Raw genomic sequence first — 13,952 nt, forward strand, 5'->3', positions numbered from 1 at the left:
TGTAATACTTTTTTAAGTCATTGATTGTAATACTTTCTTTTTCTTTTTTTTTTGAGGAAGTGCACAAGTTGAATTATGTTGAAAATTTATAAAATTTTAAACCGCCAAACCAATTCGCATCCATCCGCCAAACCGCCAATCCGCTCAATCCACATCCGCCGGATTAGCGGACGGATGCGGATTGATTTTCTTCAATCCGCCAATCTGGCGGACGGATGGCGGATTGGAGGTTCCGTGGCCGCAACCGACCCGCGCCCACCCCTACTCTTCTCTCACAAAAAAAGTCAAAAAGTTAAAAAGCCCTTCCCAAACCAAATTTTTTAGCTCAGCCTAAAATAATAAAAAAAGTCAAAAAATTAAAAAACCAATCCATTTTCCAAACAGAGGCTAAAAAGTGTTTAATAAGTGTAATGTTGCGTAAGTGTCTAACACAATATCTAACATGACACACCAATTTATATATTTTTAAAAAAAATTCTAAAAGAATATGAAAATACCTAACAAACATTTTAAAAACTCTAAAAGAATATGAAATACCTAACAAACAGAGAGTTTGTGACACTAGTTGTAGCATGCGCAAAAATAAAATAATAATAGTTGAAGCATGTGCCAAAAAAAAAAAAATGTTTAATTGCATTTTTATTTTTTGTCTTTATAAATAAAAATTAAAAATGTTCAAATACCTATCTTATTCGTATTATTTTTTATCTTTGTGCAAAGAAAAATTAAAAAATTAAAAATAAATTTATGATATTTTCCAAAATGTGGATTGTTTTTTTTAATTAATTTTTTTTAAAGAAATAATTGGCAAAACAAATTTTCGGTGGTGTTTGGGAATTTGGTTCCCAGATTTTTTTTTGATTTTTTTCATTAAAAGATAAAAGTTTTGTAAAATTAAAAAAAATAAATCTAAACAAAATATCGCATCCAATCCCATAATATTTCACTTTTTCTCTCACAAAAATCACATCTAACTATAAAAAAACCCAACTATCTTTCTAAATACTAAAATCTTTTTATCCAATAATACCTTACAATTAAAAAAACATACATAAAAACCCACTTCCTAAACGCACAGAGTATTTCAAAAAATAAAAGGAGAAAATAATTCCCATTTCATTTTTGTGAAAACCCTCGCCTCCACAGAAACCAAACACTGCGTAACATTTGAGTAGTAATTTCCTCCATTTCCACACCATCTTCTCTGAACAAAGCCGCCTACTCCTCACCGCCATGGCCGTTGAGTCCGACCTCGACCTGGCTTTCCAACTCCAAATTCAGGAGGCCATGAATGCCTCTCTCGCTCCCCAACCTTGTTCTTCTTCTTCTTCGTGCTTAGCTAGCTTCCTCGACGAAGAAATCGCGAGGTTCGAGCAAGAGCACGGCGATCACGATCATGCCGAGGCCGAAATGAGGCGAATACGCGACGATCTCAGTCGTCGGATTCACGATCAGGCCTTCGCTCGCGACATGAGTCTAATCTCCGAGGAAGAGTGGGTGAACACCGGCGATCACTTCGTCAGACCCTACGGCGAGGGTTCTTCGTCTTCGTCTTCTTCTGTGGGGGTTTCTAATGCGGAGGCTTTCAGGCTTTACTTCAAGGGTTTGGTTAGAGAGGAGAGAGTCGGGGGAGGTGTGAAGAAAATGTCGGCGGGTATTGGAATCGCCATTTGCGATTTGGGAGACTATCCGATTTTTGAGTTGCGAAAGCCTTTGTTTGGTTGTGATGAAATGAGCCACCAAGTGGCGGAAGTGAAAGCTCTGATTGAAGGCCTCAATGCCGCTATCAGTTTGGGTATCAAGCGAATTACCATAATATGTGATGACAATTCGGTCTACCAATACGTGAGTCTCCCTAGTGTGTGTGTGTGTGTGTGTGTGTGTGTATAACTACATGTTTTGAATTTTATGCATCTAATTTATTGTGCCTGAAAATCTTTGGCTTGTAACAGGATCAGGATCGCTTGAGGTTGACTGTTGGTGTTCTTGTGACATTGTTGAGCTTCTGTAAAATACTTATATTTTTGTTACATTGTTGTTGGCTTTTTTGGCTCAAAATATGTAGCCAACAATTGTTGACTTTTGAAAACAATGCAAATGCTTATTTTATTGATTAGGCACCAACTGGTCATAAGTTTGTTCCCGAGATTTTGGTTGGTTTAGCCTTGTCCTGTTCGTATGCTACTTTTCTGTGTCTACAAATAAACAAAAAAAAAACTAAAATGCCATTTTCCTTTGCATATTAGAAATTATAGATTCTTTTGTTAGAGTTTGTATATTAACAGAATTAATAGAAAAACTAAAATGATTCTATCACTGACACTGTTCCATACTAAAGAAAATTTGTCATATCTCGTGCCCTCATGTGATTCCCTCTCTCAACCCTTAGCCACCCTCCATCATTATAGCTGCTCTTAGTGAAATAATGATATTTCTAGGTCATCAAATGCCTAATTGATGAGTGGGTTGATGTTGTTTTTACTAATGCAGGTTACTGGCAAAGCCATGCCAATGCAGGGAAATTTAGCTGCCTTTCTTGGTCAGGTGACACTTCTCCAAAGAAAATTTTCATATTGCAGTCCCTCTCTTGTGGCGCAGAAAGATATTAAGTTTGCACTCAAACTTGCAAGTGAGGCAATAGTTTCTCAGGTCACCTGTTCGGCAGAAAGTAGCCCTGTCAAAAATATGAAGGAAACTTGTTCAATTTGTTTGGAAGATACTGATGTTTGTCAGATGTTTTCTGTTAATGATTGCCTGCACCGCTACTGCTCTTCTTGTTTGAAAAAACATGTAGAAGTGAAGTTACTTCAAGGGATGCTGCCGAAATGCCCTCATGATGCATGCAAGACTGAGCTGAAAATTGAGAGCTGCAGAAATTTCTTGACATCAGAATTATATGATCTTATGAGCCAACGTATAAAGGAATATTCCATTCCCGCGACACAGAAAATCTACTGCCCATATCCTAGGTGTTCGGCATTAATGTCGAAAGCCGAGGCTTTAGTAAATACTAATAATGCAGGAGCCAGCATGTGCGAGAGATGTCGTGGCCTGTTCTGTATGAGGTGCAAGGCCCCTTGGCACAGTAACGTCAGCTGCAATGATTACAAAATTTTAAATCCTTACCCATGTGCAGAAGACGCAAAGCTGAATTCTCTTGCAAGGAGGAATCTGTGGCGCCAGTGTGTGAAGTGCAACCATATGGTTGAACTTGCAGAAGGTTGCAACCACATTTATTGTAGGTACTGCATTACTCCATTTTAAATGCCTTAATGGTTTTAATATTTTTTGTAGTGGGGCTTAAATCGTGTTGTTCTCTCCATAATGGACCCAAGTTACCACTTGGCTAGGATGGCTAGGACACTTCCCTTATGGAAGTCATATTTTGAATTGGAAGTAGATGATGAACATGGTGTAAGATGGAAAAAGGATAGAAAAAGGTGGTTTAATTCCTCAGGACAAATACACAATATTGGCATGGTTAGGCGTGCTAAAGAAGCAGAATTGCCTTCTAAAATCTTTGGAAGTGCTCTTTGTTTAGGGCACAACCCTTATATGAGGAAGTGACACGTGGAAACTAATAATTGCGTATTGTATTTGATGCATTATACTTCCAAATCTCTTTTTCTTGGTGGTATAGGATTTGTGCAATTTGTAGCATGCTTTTGTCCTGTTTATTGATATTATCTGTCTCTTGAATTAAGTAGTGTTTTATCTGTAACCCTTTACTCTTGCTACTTTGGTATTCCCACTAAATTCATATTAAGGAAACAGATTTATGTTAATTTTTATCAGTCTCCGTCTTTACCATGTGTGTCTTGGTAACAAACCACTTGTCAAGACCAATAAACACTGTTGTCGTTGCTTCTAACTTCCTCAGCTTTATATCACCTATTACTCCTCTGAATATTTTACTGTCTGGAAAGGAAAACTGTAATATGTTGGATAATTGGATTGCTTTCTCATACTTCATCTTTGTGCCAATACTTAGATTGCCAGTTATACTTGTTATTTTTGCAGATGTGGTTACGAGTTTTGCTACATTTGCGGGGCTGAGTGGAAGAACAAGAAAGCTACATGTAGGTGTCCTCTCTGGGATGAGCGCAATATCGTATATGATCAGCCGAATAGGCATCAACAAAGACTGGGATGATAAGAAATACCCTGCTCTGATCCAGAGTGTCAATGAATGGCCGTAAGATATGTTTGTATATATATATATACATATAAGCTTATATTTCCCACTTTCCTTTCAAAGAAAAGAGAAAATTAGATGGTAGTATTGAGATTTTTATGTTGCAATGGATCAATAGTTGAACCATTTAGGAAGCTTTACTTTTGTTCTAATGTTGGTACAATCCTCGATTCTTATATAGAAGAGGCTTTGGAACTTATGTTGAAAGTGTCTTTTACTTTTTTGGTAAGCTGTGTTGTTTCTTTATATTTGTTATGTGGTATGACCAATAGTCCCACGTTTATATGGGAGTGTCCCTTAGGGGACATCCGATAAAATTGGAACGATATAGAGAAGATTAGCAATGGCCCCTACGCAAGGATGACACGCACAAATCGAGAAATGGTCCAATTTTTTTTTTGAATTGATTGGCTGAATTACCAAACTGCACTTCAAAATTTATTCCCTTCTCACATCAAGAGCAGCTGTTTCTCTCCTTTTCAACTCTTTATCTGCTAACAGTCACTGAGATTCTTGGTGACGATTTTGAAACCTAAAGCTTTAGTTTTTTTTATAATATAAAAATCTGAAATTTTGTAAATGTTACTGTTACATGATTTTAGATAACTTTTGCAAACATTGTGTGGATCATTTTTCTAAGAATCATGTGGTAAGCATTTTGAATGTAAAATTTTCTCTTGACAAGCAAGAAAAAGTAATAACACAAACTTTTCTTTCTTTTCTTTTTTTTTTTTTTGTTTCCCCTTCTTTTTAAAATTTGTTTTTAATGTCTAAAATTATATATGATATGATTCTACTAAACAATTTGGGGTACTCTATTTTAATTCATATTTTTATCTTTTTATCTTTTTTGGGTCACATCAAATAACATCTCCTCTCTATTTTTCTACACATCTTTTTATAAAAAGTCAAAAAATACACTTATTTGGAACATTTTAAACTACTCCTAAATTTTGAAATGTAACTGTAAAATATGACGTATTAATAATATATTTTTCAAATTATAACAAGGTAAAAACATAAATACTTTCTCATATTTTTTTCTCAATAAGAGCATCTCCAATGGTGTGCCATTGGAGCTGCTATTGCCAAATTATGGCAGCAGTAGATAGAAAGGTAGCTCCAATGGTAACTTTTAGCAGCTGCTATCTTTGGCAAATGCCAAAACTTGTGTCAAATATGGCACAAGTTTTGGCAGCTGCCAAGTCATCTTCAACCAATTGTTTCCTCCTTCCCTCCCTCCCTTTTTCATCATCTTTTCCAAACACAGTTTCAATATTCATACTCCATAGTTTCATCATCTATTCCAAATTTCCAAACAATATTCACCCAACAATTTCCAAATTTCGAAAATTCAAAAAAAATTAATTTTCACCAATTTGAAGCAATTTCCAAAATTCACCCAACAATTTCTAAACACAAAAAATTAGAATATCAATTTCACCAATTTCACAGAAAATTTTTTAAAAAAATTAGAAAATCAACACAGTGAGGAAAAAAAATACCTAACAGAAATGGGTTGATCTTCTTTGTTCTTTGGATGATCTTCTTTGTGTTCATCATTAGGGTTTCAATCTTCTTCATCGCCGATCCATTGTTGGAGTCAGACAGAGAGTGACAGAAAGGAGTGAGAGAAACAAAGGGTTTCAATCTTCTTTATCGCCGATCGAAGAAAGAGAGAAGAGAGTGAGAGTGAGACTGAGAGTGAAAGGGATCGACACTATCGCGGCTCGAACAGAAAGAGAAGAGAGATGAATCTGAGAGTGTGAGAGAAACACAGAGACTGAGAGGGACAGAGAGGAGGAAATTGTGAGAGAGAGAGAGAGAGAGAGAGAGAAAAGAGTAAGAAGATTCAATTTTCTTTATCGCCGATCAAAGAGAGAGAGAAGAGATATGAATTTGAGAGTAAGAGAGAGTGAGACGGAGACTGAGAAAATGTAAATGAGTCTGAGAGTGAGAGGAATGAGAGAGACAGTAAGAGGGAGAGGAAGAAAATATTGGATGATTCTACACAAATCATCTTAACCATTCAAGACCAATACGTGGATGGTGGTGTTGACAATTGATAGAGCCGTTGTGCTCTGTTTGGCTTTAAAAAAATAAAATAAAATTAGTTTACATTTGTATAATGAAAATTTTATATAATGAAAATTTAGTCTATATTTGTATAAATTTTTCAATAAAGTATAATGAAAAAATAAATATATTTTTTGAAATGAAGGCAACAAAAAAATAAAATACATTAACTGAAATTAAATGAAAATAATTTTATTATAATAATGACGTGGGTAAGCCCATAAAAGCCATAACCCACTATGAACAACCCAAGCCCATCACTTGGAGCCCAATACATAACCCAGCTGATGAAGTCCAGAATAGCTGGAATCTAACGTGGCATAAAGAGCCAATGACATTCAGACATACGGCAGGTAAGGACAAGCCACATCAGCAGACAAAGATCTTCAAAGTTATTGCCACTGCATATCACCATTAATGCAGTTCATCACAGCATTTATTACGACAACACCTCTCCGTCGGAACAGTACCCCCTTACCCTGAACAAGGTAAGCTATAGCATAGACTTTCGGCCAAGATGGCAGGTCGGAATGGACAGTGAAATGATGACCAAAGGATATAAGCAAACGTTGAAGACAAGAAAAATGTTAAGTTTTCTATCTCCAATTCATATCTCTACATTTCACTTCTCTCTCACTCTAACTTGCTCGTCAGAGGGTTCGCTGGGGGACTCCCCGTTCCCCATTGAACTCCTGTGCAGGTTCTCAGGTGGGCTTGGCCATTCAGATAACGGTTGGAGAAGCGTGGACCAGTCCGACCCATTCCCTCTGGAACCCGTTGTATCGTAACTGTATTATCAGTTGACGCCGTTTGTGGGAAGACTTTGCTTCTCGCGCCAATTGTGTTCATTGTCGCCGGAGACCCTGTTCCAATACCCCTTTCTCGACCCATCAAAGTGTATGGTCACGACTAGATCCATGGTTTCTCACCAAAATGCTGCCGACCACTAAGCCGACCCCCCCAATCCAAACAACCCACCACAATATTTCATCGAGCTTACCAACAGCATTAACCGCATGGCCGAGCAAAACCAAGCCCTGATCAATGCCTTACTCCAAAGAAACCTTCCTATGCCCCCTCCACCACCTCCCGATATTCCTCCCAACTACGAACAAGCTCCGAGCCATACTATCCCGCAGCCTAATCCGCCCAACAGAGAAGGCTTGCAACCCCCTCCCCCAGGTATAAACCTGCCAACCCAGGGCCCACAACCATCAATCCCGGCACCAATCCTTGAAGAAGAGGCCAGCAGCGTCCAGTCCTCGTTGCAAGCCTCTACCCCCCAAGTTCAAGATGCCCACCATCGACTATTTTGACGGTACGATGGACCCGGTCGACCATCTGGAGACCTACAGAACCCTCATGATCCTCCATGCATTCCCTGACGAGATCATGTGTCAAGCTTTCCCCGTGACACTAAAGGGGTCAGCTCAGCTGTGGTTTAACCAGTTACCAGCAGACTCCGTCTCCACTTTTCAGCATCTCAGTGACTCCTTCCTCAGCCATTTTATTGGAGCCCAGCGCCAACGACGCCCGGCAACCTAACTCCTCAACATTCGACAGACCGAGGAGGAGTCGCTATGCAGTTTTGTTACCCGCTTCAACACCGAGGCCCTGCAAGTAGCAGAAAATGATGACAAGGTCATCCTCACTACTTTAATGGCCGGTCTGCGGTCGTTCGACTTCCTGTTCTCCCTCTCTAAAAACCCTCTGACCTCCATGGCAGCCCTACTCTCCAAAGCCCAAAAATACATAAATGCTGAGGATTCCCTAGCCGCCTAGCAAGATCCGATAACCAAAAACCCGACCCCCAGAGAAAAGAGAAAAAACTCCGAACCAAAAAATACCTAGTATAATAGCCAAACACCACACTATACCGATCGACCCCCCCCCGAGCTGACCGGTCGGCACCAACCCTACCGCCCGGACGGTTCGAGCGGTACACACCTCTTAATTCTCCCATGGAACAAGTCCTCAATCAGATCCAGTGGGACTACCCCCTTAAATGGCCCCAACCTTCACGAACCCCTTCCAATCGAAAAGACCAATCCAAATATTGCCGCTTTCACCAGGACCATGGCCATAACACCAATGAGTATGTTAATCTCAAAGATCAGGTCGAGACCCTCATACGCTAGGGACGTCTTAGCCGGTTCACGGACACCCGCCCTCAGCAGAGGCAAAGAACTGAACCCCTCAGAAACAACCGCCGGCGCACCCCCCCGACAGCCAGCCCAACTTAACCAAGGCCATGATCGCCCTCCACAGCAACCTCGGCCGCTAGGCAACCCCCCCACCTGTTGGTGAAATCAGAGTCATTTCAGGCGGCCTTACTTGCGGGGGACCATCCCGCTCCGCTCAGAGGGCAGAACTCAGGAAGATAAGGTAGGGCTCAGACAAAGCAGTTGTCACGGTCGATCGACCCTCCAAACAGCCTAAGCAGTGGACCGAGCCTATTACCTTCACGGACGCCAACTGTACAGGAATCCGCTACCCTCATGATAACCCCCTAGTCATTTCTGCCCTCCTCTCCAACTACAAGGTCAGGCGAGTTCTCATCGACAACGGCAGTTCTTTAGACATCATTTTTCTCAATTGCTTTCGCCAGCTCAAAATTTGAGAGGAAAATCTATCTCCTCTCTAAACCCCTTTGGTCGGTTTCACTGGCGACCGGGTCACCTCCATTGGCTCCATCGATCTTCTCATCACAATCGGCGAGTACCCACGACAGACTACAAAGCTGTTCACCTTCCTTATTGTCAACTACCCATCCGCCTACAACATCATCCTTGGCCGCACTACCCTAAATGCCTTCCAAGCTATCACATCAACTTATCACCTTGCCGTTAAGTTTTCCACCTATCTGGGAGTCAGGACTGTAAGGGGAGAACAAACCGTGGCCAGGGAATGCTATGTTGCCTCACTAAAAGAAGTCAAGCTGAAAGAAGCCATGATCATTGAAGGACTTGACGTGCGGGATGAAGACGAGCTGGTCAGAGGGGAGCCCGTGGAGGAACTCGTTGAGGTTCCCATCGACCCTACCAACCCGGTGAAAACTGCCAAAGTCAGCAGCCAACTGTCCCCCCAAGCAAAGGCTGACCTTACTGCCCTCCTGATTGAGCACAACGATGTATTCGCCTAGACCCACTCAGACATGCCGGGCATTGACCCCTCATTCATAACCCATCGCCTTAGCATTGAACCCCATTTCTGACCTGACCGCCAGAAGCAGCGCATTTTCCATCCGAAGTGCAATACACTCATTGCCGCAGAGGTCAACAAGCTCCTTAAGGCACAATTCATCAAAAATGTGGACTACCCAAGATGGTTGTCAAACGTGGTCCTGGTCCGCAAGAGCAATGATAAATGGCGGCTCTGTGTCGACTACTCAGACCTCAACCAAGCTTGACCCAAAGACAGTCATCCACTCCCCCACATAGATCTGCTGGTCGACGCCACGGCCAGTCACCAGATGCTCAGCTTCATGGATGCCTTCTCTGGATATAACCAAATTCTGATGCACCCATCTGATCGGGAACACACCTCCTTCATTACCGACCGAGGCACTTACCATTACCAAGTGATGCCATTTGGACTGAAAAATACTGGGGCTACCTACCAACGGCTGGTCAACGCCGTTTTCCATCATCAGATCGGTCGAACACATGGAAGTATATGTCGATGAAATGCTAGTCAAGAGCAAACTCTCCGCTGACCATCTGACCGACTTGCGAGAGACCTTCACCACCCTACGGAAGTACCAAATGAAACTTAACCCGGAGAAGTGCGCCTTCGGCGTAGGATCTAGGAAGTTCTTGGGTTTCATGGTCAGTCAGCGGGGTATTAAAGCTAACCCTGAAAAGATCAAGGCCTTGGTTGAAATGCAGTCACCCAGAATGGTTAAGGAAGTTCAGAGACTCACTGACCGAGTTGCCGCCCTCAACTGCTTCATTTCCCGCGCAACGGATAAGTGCCTCCCCTTCTTCAAAGTTCTTCGACAAACTTTTGAATGGACGACCGAGTCCAAAGAGGCCTTTCAGCAGTTAAAGCAGTGCATGGCCCACCCCTCCTCCTTTCTCAGGTAATCACTGGCGAACCCCTCTTCCTCTACTTAGCCGTATCTAGCACCGTAGTCAGTGCAATTTTTATCAGGGAAGACGACTCTGTTCAACGGCCGGTCTACTACATCAGTCGAGCCCTCAGGGGCGCCGAGCAGAATTACCCACTGTTAGAAAAATTGTCCTTGGCCTTGGTCACCGCCTCCAGACGACTCCGTCCTTACTTCCAAGCCCATTCAATAGTGGTCCTCACCAGCCAACATTTGAAGAAGGTAATGCAGTAACCAAAGCTCTCTGGTAGACTCATGCAATGGTCGGTGGAACTCAGCCAGTTTGACATCTCCTACCGACCACGAACAGCAATTAAAGGGCAGGCTGTCGCCGACTTCATCCTAGAGTTCATTAATCCTACCCCAACCACGGCCATTCCACCCCCACCAACTCCTACCGAGCCAGAGGACCCTCATTCTTGGACTCTCAATGTCGACGAATCATCCCGCAGAGAAAGCATTGGGGCTGGCATCATCCTCACCGCTCCCGAGGGTGGTTACTTCAAATGTGCTCTCCGTTTCTTGTTCGATGCCAGTAACAATGAGGCCGAATATAAGGCATTGATAGTAGGGCTCCGCCTAGCCAAGGACATTGGTGTTAGCCACATTCAGGTTCAGCGACTCCCAGCTCATTGTCGAACAAATTACGGGGGAATTCGATGCAAAGAAGGACACAATGCGGGCTTACAGGGATATTGCCCTTCTCCTTGTTCACCTCTTCAATACCTTCCACATCCAGCACATCCCTCAGGCGAAAAACTCAAAGGCAGACGAAATGGCTCAGTTGGCTTCTGCAGACCAGTTCGACCTCAGTCACGGTGTCTGTCTCGAGTACCTAGCCCACCCTGCCATTTCTCTCGATCAGTAAGAAGTACAGTTCCTCCAGAATGAGCCCACCCCTTGGGCGTCGGACATCTTTCTGTTTTTGACAACGGGTGAACTTCTAGATGACCAACAACAAGTCGCCAAAGTTAAGGCCCGGTCGTCCAATTACATCCTCGTCAGTGGTGTCTTGTACAAACGTGGTTTTTCACGCCCGTATCTGCGATGCCTCAGTCCAGCTCAAGCAACCTATGTGATGCGAGAAATCCACGAGGGCATCTGCGATAATCATTCAGGCGGCCGATCCCTTGCCCACAAAATACTTCGCACTGGATATTTCTGGCCTACCCTCAACCAAGATGCGATCGACTTCGTGCTCAAGTGTGATAAATGTCAACACTTCGCCAACATCTCCCATGTTCCTCCCACTAAGTTGATCACACTTTGCAGTCCTTATCCGTTCGCCAAATGGGGGATCGATTTGGTCGGTCCACTTCCCATCGACCGAGGCCAGACCAAGTTCGCAATTGTCGTCATTGATTACTTCACCAAGTGGGTAGAAGCAAAACCCCTTGCCACCATTACTAAACGAAACACAACCAAATTCATCTGGCAGTCAATCGTATACAAGTTTGGCATCCCTCAAGCCATCGTCTCCGACAACGGCAAACAATTCGACAACTCCAAGTACAGGAAGTTCTGTGCAGACCTCCAGATCCAACCCTGTTTCTCCTCCCTAGGTCATCCCCAAGCCAATGGCCAAGTCGAGGTCACCAACCGTTCTTTTCTAAAGATCATCAAAACTAAGCTAGAAGCTGCTAATGGACTTTGGGCTGAGGAATTACCGAATGTACTCTAGGGAAACCCCTTTCCGCTTAACATACAGCGCTGAGGCGGTTATTCCAGTGGAAGTCGGTCTGCCTACCCCAAGGGTTTTACATCCAGATCCAGAACTAACCGAAGAACTCCGTCGAGCAGACCTAGACCTAATCGAAGAGCTCAGAGAGACCACCACTGTCAAATTGGCCTCATACTAACAGAAAATGAGAACACACTACAACCGCAAAGTCCGACCAAGGGAGTTCGCTGTAGGGGATCTTGTCTTGAGAGAAGTAACTCTTGCCACCAAAAATCCGACTGAGGATAAACTGGCAGCCAAATAGGAGGGATCTTACGTTGTGACAGCCCGACCACGTCCGGGGAGTTACCGACTTCAGAACATGGAAGGTCGAGACCTCCCCCACCCATGGAACGGTGAACACTTGAAGCGCTACTTTCAATAAACTCTTACTTTTTTATTGCTCAGTTATTGTATTTTCTTTTTGACGAATTTACACACATGAACATACTTGTTCTTCTCTAGCATTATGTAAATTTTGATCAACTGGATCATACTTTCCATGACAACAATTTTATATCTCAGCTATCTGTGTGTTGTCTCAATAATATTTTTGTTGCAACACTTATTAAAAAGCCTCAGCCAGACTGAGCACCAGAAGCCTCAACCAGACTGAGCACCAAGAGCCTCGGCCAGACCGACCGCCAAAATGCCTCAGACAGACTGAGCACCAAAAGCCTCGGCCAGACCGAGCGCCAACAGCCCCAGCCAGACTGAGCACCAAAAGCCTCGGCCAGACCGAGCGCCAACAGCCCCAGCCAGACTGAGCACCAAAAGCCTTGGCCAGTCCGAACGCCAACCGCCTCAGCCAGACTGAGCACAAAAAGCCTCAGCCAGCCTAAGCTTTAAAAGCCTAAGTCAGACTGAGCATGAAGCACTCGGCCAGACCAAGCCTCAGCCAGACCAAGCATAACAAGTCTCAGCCAAGCTAAGCGCCACAATTCCAGGTCCAAACTAAGTTTCTTGCAACGTCAGTAAATCACAGCTTGGCCCCAACTGAGCACGCATACTTGTGGCATTAGTAGACACACTTAGTCACAATTCCAAGTCCAAGTTTTTACACCACTTTTCACTTAGTCAAATTCCAACGACGTTCTTACATGTTTCCTTTACTAGTCAGATTATTTTCTTCTCCATCAACTTTTACAAGTCAACTTCTTTCCTTACTAGTCAAGCCTAACTCCAATAAACCATTCTCATCCACTTCAGCAATGTGGCAAACACAAACTCATAATTTTATCACATTTTAAATTCCACTCTGCATTGAGGAGTTCTTAACTTTACTCTGCACTGAGTTTTTAGTACAAGTTCAATTTCACTCTGCATTGAGGACCCTTTAACTTTACTCTACATTGAGTTTTTATTACAGATTCACTTCCACTCTATATTGAGGAGTTCTTAAATTTAGTTTTTATTACAACTTTACCTCCACTTTGCAGATGCACACAAGCCACCATTCTCATTCATTTCAGATACACAAGCACAGACAATCGAATGAAAACACAATTAAAATTTTATTTATTCACAAATTTGTACATAAGTTCATTACAGTAATTCAAAAACGAAAACAAACACACAAAAAACAGCTCTAAGTACGAGGTCTTCTTCTTCTTCTTCTTCAATTACTCCTCCTCACTGGACATGAGGTCTTCTTCTTCAATACCCTCATCCAGGGGGGTCTAGGCCACATCGTCGTCGTCAATTTTTACACTACTCAGGTCTAAGTCTGGGAACAACTCCTCAGCTTTACGCTTGAACATCTTCCAACTATTGTCCCAGAACTCAGTCATTTCGTGTTTATAGAAGTCGGACCGCTGGAAGCTCTCAATAACTTCTGCCTCAGTCCTGCCCCC

General features: G+C 42.8%; 1 protein-coding gene and 1 non-coding gene across 3 annotated transcripts; both read left to right on the forward strand.

Annotated features, from left to right (window-relative positions):
• The first annotated feature begins 939 nt into the window (after positions 1-939).
• On the forward strand, positions 940-4,402 carry LOC114262340 (E3 ubiquitin-protein ligase RSL1). Of its 2 annotated transcripts, none has more exons than XM_028202702.2 (3): positions 940-1,845; positions 2,491-3,242; positions 4,021-4,402. In XM_028202702.2, exons 1-3 carry the CDS (start codon positions 1,234-1,236, stop codon positions 4,151-4,153), a joined length of 1,497 nt encoding a protein of 498 aa, XP_028058503.2. In that variant the 5' UTR covers positions 940-1,233; the 3' UTR covers positions 4,154-4,402. The 2 variants fall into 2 exon arrangements, with proteins under 2 accessions (XP_028058503.2, XP_028058502.2); XM_028202701.2 differs by having other exon boundaries at positions 2,491-3,238.
• Positions 4,403-4,487: 85 nt separating this feature from the next.
• Positions 4,488-4,591, forward strand: LOC114262352 (U6 spliceosomal RNA). Its single transcript, XR_003629329.2, has one exon. It is a non-coding gene; the product is annotated as a U6 spliceosomal RNA (small nuclear RNA).
• The last annotated feature ends 9,361 nt before the right edge of the window (positions 4,592-13,952 follow it).

The sequence above is a fragment of the Camellia sinensis genome, chromosome 14, assembly GCF_055761805.1.
Source record: "Camellia sinensis isolate YWXY chromosome 14, ASM5576180v1, whole genome shotgun sequence".
NCBI lineage: Eukaryota > Viridiplantae > Streptophyta > Magnoliopsida > Ericales > Theaceae > Camellia > Camellia sinensis.